Source organism: Cariama cristata, unplaced genomic scaffold, assembly GCF_000690535.1.
Source record: "Cariama cristata isolate BGI_N322 unplaced genomic scaffold, ASM69053v1 scaffold17436, whole genome shotgun sequence".
NCBI classification, from domain to species: domain Eukaryota; kingdom Metazoa; phylum Chordata; class Aves; order Cariamiformes; family Cariamidae; genus Cariama; species Cariama cristata.
Genome location: NW_009623976.1, coordinates 3,327 through 12,727, shown reverse-complemented (window position 1 = coordinate 12,727; position 9,401 = coordinate 3,327). Strand labels below are relative to the sequence as shown.

Here is a 9,401-nt window from a genome sequence, read left to right as displayed (position 1 = left end):
TGGGGAAGGACAAGGTGTGCATGACTAGCAAGATGTTAGGATGGGGCTGAATACAAAACCAGGGCTATTTTTTTTACTTCTAGATCTAGTAACTCAGGCCTTTAGAAAGCAGCTGAATTACACCAACGATTCCTGGATTAGGTTGAGGACAGAAGACAAATACCAGCGTCAGTTCAAATTTCAGCTTTATCCCTGGGTTCGATCTGACCAAAAGAGTACTCCTACTCACTTGTATCTGGCATTTGTTTCTACAGCTCAGCAGATGAACATTTTCATTGACAACATAAGTACAGTCACAACTCATTTACCTGTGAGGTCGTCGTTGGGCCAGGAGCCGAGCTGGCAGGCTTTGCATGTGTATTCATCAAATACATACTCATTCTCTTTACAAGGAGTGCAGGTCCAACAGCAACTCACTTCTCCTTTACGGATCACCTGAAACAAAAATTGACATTTGATTTAGCAGCATAAACGTACCTTCATGCTGCCCCAGTTACTAATTTATTTTTTTAATCTCTTTTTTTAATAGAGGTTTTTTTAAAATTTTATTTTAAAGGGAGTTCCTTTTCATGATGTGTTTCCTTATACGAAATATGACACAAGTTGTCAGTTCTCCCATCATGTATGCACCAGAAGAAAGAAACTGTCAACCCCACAGATGTATAAGTGGAGATACAGAATGATGATAAGATGTTTTTTTGCTTCTTAGAATTTGCAAAACTCAAAATTTCATAGATGGCAATGTGTCTATGGAAGTCAGTCCATGATACTCAAGGCATATAATTCACTCCATTGTGGGTCCATACAGAAAATCATGTCAACAGCGTTATTTCCTTAACGGTTTATTACCCAAAGATTTTTGGGTGTTTATTTTTCATCAAATTGTGAATGATTTGTTAAAATTGATTTTTTCCAGACATCAGACTGAACATGCCTTTTCCAAAATTATTTGATTACTGAATTTCTAATAAACTTTTAAGAGTGAGAATGTTATCTTTATCCATTTTAACATCTGACCTGAATTCTCATTTTAAAAATGACTGCTGAACATTAATGCACGCTCATGATTGAGATGCAAATTTTTCAAGATCCGTATTTATCATCTCTGGGCACTGAAAACATCTGTGCTTCTTGTCAATATGTCTTTGTTTTGAAATAAAGTATTCCCAGTTTCTCTGCTCTTCCCCAATAATTTATAAATGAATACTCCCAATTATAGCATAAGAAGTAGGTTGACTTATGTGTCTTTCGCAGTGATGAATTTAAAAGGTGGCTTCAAAACCAGATGCACTTTTTATTAGACAATTGCACTTTTGCACAATTAGACTTTTTATTGCACTTTTAATAGGCAAAATGTAAAGAAGTGTAGTCAAAAAGAACTGGATTGCTCTTTGCAATGGTGCCATTAAAAAAGTGTAAATTTGATCATTTTAATCAGTAACATGGGAATTTGAAAACTTCAATTTTTGTTTTTTTGTTTTTAAAACTGTGGAGTATGAAAAGATAAAAAGCCACACCTCAATAGCTAAACTGGCAGAAAGGCCATGGGAGCATAAATGATTTGCTCTGCAAGTGTTGAGACTAGATCTACTTGCAAAACAGAATATCTGTCTTCCTCAAGAATTCACATCTTGGGATTTCTTTAATTTTGAAAAGTTGAAGAAATGACAAAATTTCTTGTGTCTGGGAAAATCAGTTTTTAGAAAGCTTGTATTAATTTTTAGACACATATTTTAGTAAATTTGATGCATTATAAAAATCCCTAATTTTACAATGTGTAAAATACTCAAGAAAATGAAATGGTAAAATGGAAACCTTAGGTTATTATCAAAACACCTAAACTTTTATCAAAACAAATAACTTAGACTTTTCTGTTGAACTTTTCACCAAATTAACATCTTCTATAAAATATTTGGAATTTAACAAATCTGCCAGAAAACTGGTACGCTGATCATTTCTTACCCAGCACTAACTGGGGATTAATCCAGAGAAGGATTGTGTATCCTTCTCTAGGAATCAAAATAATTGTTCTCCACTACTCAAAATCAGGTCAGACGTTTTTGAATTAAATTGCTTAGTCAGCTATTTCTTCATACTTTTATTCTTCATTTCTTGAACAATTGTTTGTTGTAACACTCAACTCTAAAACAATTTTCTCTGTCCCTTTTAAAAAATAATTCTCTTTAAAACAAAAATTATTTTCCCTTCCCCTTGTCATCTGGGCAATCCTTTGAACCTGTATTTATTTAAATAATCATATGTCTGCACTATTTCAAATGCTTCATATGAGCTGGGTTGTGTTTGGATTTTATTAGCTCCTTCAGATGGATGTTGCTGAGTATCAGATATCATTAAATTGAATGTTTCAAATTCCTGCATAATAATTCAGTACCACAGAATTCTGCAGGAAATAATATATTATTTCTGTTGACTATAAAGAAAGTTCATAAATCTGATATAACTATATATGCCTACACTTAAGACATATACTTTTGGTCTGATGAAACTCACTCACTGACTCTGCCAAAGGCTGGTTAGTGAGTAAAACATGGTGACTGTCTCCTAAAACTCTGGAAAACTCGGACTGAAGAGATTCACTTCGTGTTGCAGAGCATGGTCAACCACCCATCAGCCCCTCACTAGAGCTGCTTCCCGGTTTTGCCAGCCTGCCATGTTAACACAGGAGAAAAGTGATCCAGCTTCCAGTAAGTCATGTCAGAAATTGCAGCTGCTTTTTTTTCAGTCTGAGCCAATCTGTTGTCCGTGCCCATCCCCTCAGTCCACAGGCTTTTGTATAAACGACAGCAAGGGAAGCTTAGGACTTGCAGGATTTTAACTGTCCTGCAGTGAGTCTCATGGAATGCTGAAAGATAGTAGAGTACATTAATATATGACAGATCCATCTACCCTCCTTAATTACTGCAACATGGAAAAGGAGGAAGGAAAAATCAGAAACCTGGGAAAAAAAGCAGCAGTAAAACAGGCATGATTAAAAAAAAAATTACCTACATTTCCTGAGGTTCTAAGTAGTGGTAGTTATCAGTGTTCTCTAGTGATACCACAGACTTAAGTTCTGAGTAATGCTCCAGTTTAGGTGCCTATGTCTAGCACTGAAATGTTAGCAATTATTATTTATAATTTACCTGCAATTGTACTGACACATCCCAGTCAGGGGTTTGCACTCCACTGAATCAGATGCTGTAAAAATATGCAGCAAAAAAACCCCAAACAATACCTGTTCTAAAGCATTTGGAATACAACAAAGTCATCAGTTCACAGATATAGGACTACAAGAAAATGGCAACTTATGAAAATAGTGAGATGACTACAATATTAGTAAGAATTAAACACATAATTCTGCACATTTTAATTAAGCTGTGGAATACTGTATCCATGTAAGAGTCAAGAAAAACTTGTTTTCAAATTTCAAGGCTATGCATTCTACACAACTGAAATAAATGGAGAAAATATTTACCTTTATCTGGCCTTTTTCGCAGGGTTCACTGCACACAGATCTGATAATAATATTTTTCTCTGACCATATTTCATCATCGTCCATTTTCAGCTCACCATTGTCCCAGCTGCCAACATTGATATAGTCAAAGTAGTCCTTCCCCATTTTCTTAAAATTCATGATTTCATATCTTTGGAAACACAAGGGAGAGACATAGCTGAGTTGAGGAGAACATCCATGATTTCATATCTTTGGAAACACAAGGGGGAGACATAGCTGAGTTGAGGAGAAGATTGTGAAATATTTCAAATTAAAGGAACACCATACAGTCAAAATCAAGCTTGTTGAAATAAAGAAGGCAAAATTTCAAGCATTATGCTTGCCCTTGATTCTCTGCAAATTATTTTTATGATCTTCTAATCTTTCTTTTCCTTTGTATTTTAATTTGTTTTCTTCTATCAGTATGAAAGTTCCCTTAATACTTTGGGGTAAAGTGACTGATCTGAGAATGGCTGTATTTATTTAAGGAAAACAATGAAATGAGCTAGAGAGGATTCATCGTGTGTAACTTTCAGCACTGAAGGCAACTGCACAGGAAGCCCTAGCTGTCCTAGGCTCCCTCTACAGCAGATGCAGAGAAATCAACCTATAATGGCAATTCCCAATGCTAAGTGCTCCTGAATGTCTGCAGGTGCTTATTTCCCTCCTGAGAGAGGAAACCTGAAGACAGGTAAGCTCCTAAGTGAGGTAGAAGCAACCTAGGCCTGTGGGATCTAAAGAAACTTCTCGTGCTTTAAGACTGCAAGATGCGATTTGGTGTGGCACCCAGAGAAGAATCAGGCATCGTTCTTCAGGCACAGACTCCAGGTCTCTGGGATTTGCTGGAGGCTTCAGGGAGATCTTCTTGTCAAGAGGCAACTCATAGTCCAAGTATTTGAAGAATGAAGTTGAAAATTGCCTTTTTTTTTTTTTCTTTTTCTTCTGCGGTATTGCGGCAAAATGCTATTCTCTGCCATCCGTACAACCCGCTTCTTTTTTTTGGTGTGGCACCCAGAGAAGAATCAGGCATCGTTCTTCAGGCACAGACTCCAGGTCTCTGGGATTTGCTGGAGGCTTCAGGGAGATCTTCTTGTCAAGAGGCAACTCATAGTCCAAGTATTTGAAGAATGAAGTTGAAAATTGCCTTTTTCTTTTTCTTCTGCGGTATTGCAGCAAAATGCTATTCTCTGCCATCCATACAACCCTCTTCTTTTTCATGTAATTCCTCAGTGATCAGAACAGATTTACTTCCTTGCGCGGTATGGCATGGAAGAGAAAGAGTATTCATGCCTCAGTCCTAGGCTGCTTTTGTGTTAGATCATCTCATTATCTGGGAACAGAAGTGTTGAGAGCAGAGCTAGAGCTGACCGGAGTTTTGAAGTTCATGTTCCTCTTCCTCCTACTTTCTTTTTAGCTCTCACAGAGTCTTACAGAAAGTCTGCGGAGCAGTCTGGGACTCACTAGTCTCCTGCTGTCATGTTGAACACCAGGCCATCTTTCTGCCTTACAGGCCAGTTCTTTTAGCACTTACTTGTAAGGCATGCTTGGGAAGTTGGGCAACTCCTGAAGTGATGACATCGTGCTTTTCTTTACCTCATCTTTAGTGGATTTTGCAGTAATCTGACTAAGTAACATGAAATTCACTGATGAAAAATAAGCAAATGATATAGACTGAGAAGATTAACACAATCATAGGTTTAGAAACCTACCTGGCTCATAAATGAGGGGATAACTTTTTCCTAGCAGCAGGCGCAAAATTAGTCCCCAAGGCAAAGCATATGGGCAGGGTTGGATAAAGAGTGATATTGTCAAAGTATAATTTGTGAAGTCCAATGTGCAGATAAGTAAATCCAAGGCACAGATAAGTAAAAGAACCAGCTCATTAAATCAGTCTCTTAACTAAGATACCCAAGTATCTCTCAAGTTTTGAGGAAACACTTTTAAGACAGACAACCAGTAGCCATACCATATTTAACATTAATATTTTTCCCATGCTGACATAAAAAATTTTCAGTAAAACTATTCTATAATATTCTCCATCCATGGATCTCAGGATGCTTTGCATTAGGGAACAAAATCTAACTATCTCAGTGGGGAAACTATGGCAGGGATTCAATGCCAAAATCAGACATGGGTCAGGATCAGGACCGCAAGCAAACTGAAAGAAAATGAAAGTGGAACCTGACTGAATGGGCAATATGATATTACCCATATCATATGATTCTGGAGTCTTTCCAAAAGAAGAAGAAATGAGCAATGACACCGCTAGGAAGAAAAATTTATGATACTCCTGGATTTTGGAAAATTTTACTTTCCATCCTGTATAAAGAAGGAAATGTCCACAGCTTTAAGAATGACCTCATCAAAGTTGAAGATGTGAATGCCAGACTGACACAAATGAATTGAATCCAGATAACACACACACAAACCCAAATAAACAGGCTTTTACACATAGTTATAAACCAAGTTTGGGGTTTTTTTCGGAGCTTCACAGCCATAGTAACAGTCTGTTCAAAGATTTAACCCACTAACCAGAAAGTTAGCCCAGAAGCCACTGTGGAGTCTTTATTCAGCATTGTCGGGACATTGTAACACTCCTCTGAGTACTGCTTTGTTAAAGCTGTCAATTCAGAGTTTCATGGGCAGATGAACAAAAGTACTGCTGATGCTTAACAGGCAACAGGACCAAAACCACTTATCCTTCCAGTAGTAGTTCCACGCATATATCCCAAGGGGAATACTGGAAAGAAACCTGACAAATTAAATAAAATATTGTCTCAATATGTTGTGTCTCTCTTCTCCGTGGAGAACAGCATTGGTGGACTGATAGTAATAGCCAGGCTTAGTATAGTGGAGGTTCATGAGTCACTGGTTCCCTGGAGCTTCCTTGAGATACCACAGGGACAGTTTGTCACTTTAGGATAGGAGAGACCAGATGGTGCAATAGCACATTTCCAGCAATGCCCTAATCACAGTGCAAAACACTTGTTTCAAAACAGAAGTGTCATGAAGTTGCTGAGAATCCATATTCTGTTGGCATCGCAACCAAAACTTCAGCATCTTGTTTTTCTTGCCTTTTCAATTTCTTATTTGGAGTTTCAATGGTATTTACAGATAATTGTTATCTTCCTGAGAAATCATGGCTGTTCCTTCCATACTCATTGGGTTTTTTTTCATGTCTTCTGTCTCATCTATAACAAGCCCTCCACTACACTATCTGCTTAAAGCTCAACATACACACAAAGGACTTTGGAATAGGGCCAGGATTCAAAGCATCTTGTGGGATTAATCTTCTGTTGTATAATATCAAAACCCTTTTGCTATATCTCAAAATCCTGAGCTATCTAGGCCAGAAAGGCTTTTTATGTTCTGATTTCCTGCTTAACAGCATCACCACAGTACAGCTGTGAGGATTTAAATTTCTGTTTTACAAAGTGAAGCTGCAAGTGAACAGAGGAGAAGAGTTGTTCCAGTATGACTGCACCATCTCCCAGCTGTTGCAAATAATGTTTGACAGTGCTTAAAAGCCTATAAACTACTCAAAACCTGGGTGTTAGAGATGGAGCTTCCTATAAAGCATTCTTAGTCATGAAGAAGTAAATTTTGACTCAATGTTGGTTGATTTAAGCACATAGACTGGATTTGATGACGTGACTATTGTAGCAGAAGAGGAACAAAGAACAAAGATATATGGTAGGCCACATATCATTTATTCATGGCAGTCTTCAGTCTTTCTGCAAGAAATGAAGGAAACAGATAGGAATAAGGTAGGATGCTGTCCACTGCATCTGAGTACCATTAAAACCAAATAGGAATCCTTTAAGAGAAGTCTGGGACAAGTCTTTTAAAAAGAATTTGGTCAGAAAAATCCAGACTGAGCACTTTTCTTCAGAATTCAGCTATTTGTAAAAATAGAAATATTTAGCAGAAGACAGTCTTGCTCACCAAAAACAATGCTGAAAATAAATTTCCATCTGAAATTTTCCTGGGTTTCTGCCAGTTTGTGTTTGAGTTCTCCTACCAGCTCACAGTGTGCTTCCTTAAAGTCTGCAGAGTTTGAAAATTTGTGTCTCCAAAGACACAAACAGACTGCTTTGTAGGTGTTTGTCCTGCTCTCTTTTGGGGGGAATGCTACCTTGAAAGGATTTCAAATAAAAAGAAAAAAAAAAACAGTTCTGAAATCGCAGAAATTTTTGGAAATGTTAAAATATTCTGACCAATGAATTTACCTTTTCCTACCAATCTCTACTTGGAATTTAATCCTTTCAGTTCACATTATTGGGAAAAGACAAAATTTAAATGAACTTGCAGGATGAACAATTTTCCCTCTAGTCATCTGTTTATATGGTCTCATCACAAAGATGTTTAAAAACTTCCCAATAATGTAGACAGAAAGGGCTGCCTCAATTGAAATGGAGAAAAAGCAGTGAATAAGGCAGGAATCTACCCACTGAAATATAGGGAAAAAATATACTCTGAAAGCTATCACACTTGTTGTTCATCTTTTGAGAGTTCAGTAGGCAGAAACCCAGAAAAAAACCTCATTACTCTTTTTAATGTGCATTTATATGGATACTACATATATGTCATAGAAAAAGAAAAACTTGTCTTATATTTCATAGATGTATGTATATACTGATATGTAAGTTATCAGCAAAAGATGCTTTGTTTAAATTCAAAAGCTTTGTTTAAATCCATTTGGCTTATAGCAGCATAGTATGAATTAATAGCTTAGTCTGTTATGCAAGTGGAAAGGCTTTATTTGGAAGATATGAAAGCAGATTTTTAATAATTCTGATGGATAAGGAATCCCAGACAAATCAATACAATATTTCTGATATTGTTTTACTTTTCTTAATAAAAGAACTGCTATGTTTGCTTATCACTCAATCAAACACATACATTTAAACACCCAAAAAGAGAGAGCGCAATGCTATGATGGCCATCATGGTCTGTGAACATAAAGTTGAAGATCTGATGGTTTGTAGTGAGAAGTAATACCTTTAAATGGTACAAATGAAAATGCAAATTTATGCAGGAAGATTGTATGCTTGAAAGAGTTATTTTGGAAAAAAAATCAGAGGAAGTCAGGAAATATGAAAATAAAAGTATGAGGTCTTAGATCTGATGTCAAGTTTGCATGCATCTACTATGTACAGTTAACATGTCTGGTTATAGTTTGACAAATGGGAACATTACCTTCCTGGCGAGTCACCATTCTCATCAAACAAGATCATGTCCCCAGAGACCCCTGTAAAGTTAGTCTTCATGAGGGATTCCAGGAGCTTCCGACCATCTATGGGCTTCATGGCGTCACAGAGGCCCACGTAGCCTGGGCACAGTGACATCTGCATGTTGTGGAGGCCGTACGCCATTGAGTATATTGCATTGATTACAAAGCCCATCTTGGAGTCCTGAACGTGCTGCGTCCTCAGAGTCATCTGACCTGCCAGGGAACAGCACAAAGTGGGTGGTTAGTGCATGGAGCTGCAATGCGATCGGCCCTTCAGACATCTGTTGGTGGGTTGGTTATTAATGGTGGAAGAAGTCTTTTTAGCTGTCTTAAACAGCTCATAGCAGATGATCTTACTGGTACACACACTGACTATGTTAAAAAAGAAAGAAAGGTGTGAAGGAAGAGGTTCTCCTTAAATATTTTACTAACCAGCTGATGTCTTTCTCTGTGCAGCTCCACAACTCATGTATGTTGTTTTTTCAACCCCTTCTCTTCCATCTGTTTTTTTAAAGCATGCATCTTGAACTTTATAATATAATGTTTTGGGAATCCAGGAACTTCTCCCTGCCTGCAGAAATCTCTCCAAGTCCTCAGAAATCTTTTGTTGAGGTGTAAATGCTTATATGGGGTCTATTAAGTGTAAATGCACAACTCCTTCCGTGTACCAAAAGT

At 37.3% G+C, this 9,401-nt stretch overlaps 1 protein-coding gene across 1 annotated transcript; it reads right to left on the bottom strand.

Moving 5' to 3' along the window:
* Positions 1 to 308: 308 nt before the first annotated feature.
* On the bottom strand, positions 309 to 8,934 carry LOC104163859 (metabotropic glutamate receptor 5-like; the record flags this gene model as incomplete). The annotated part of the gene is made up of 3 exons (XM_009702989.1): positions 8,693 to 8,934; positions 3,476 to 3,644; positions 309 to 435 (listed from the first exon to the last, which is right to left on the bottom strand). Coding segments are annotated over exons 1-3 (538 nt in total), but the record flags the coding sequence as incomplete, so codon positions are not given.
* Between the last annotated feature and the right edge of the window lie 467 nt (positions 8,935 to 9,401).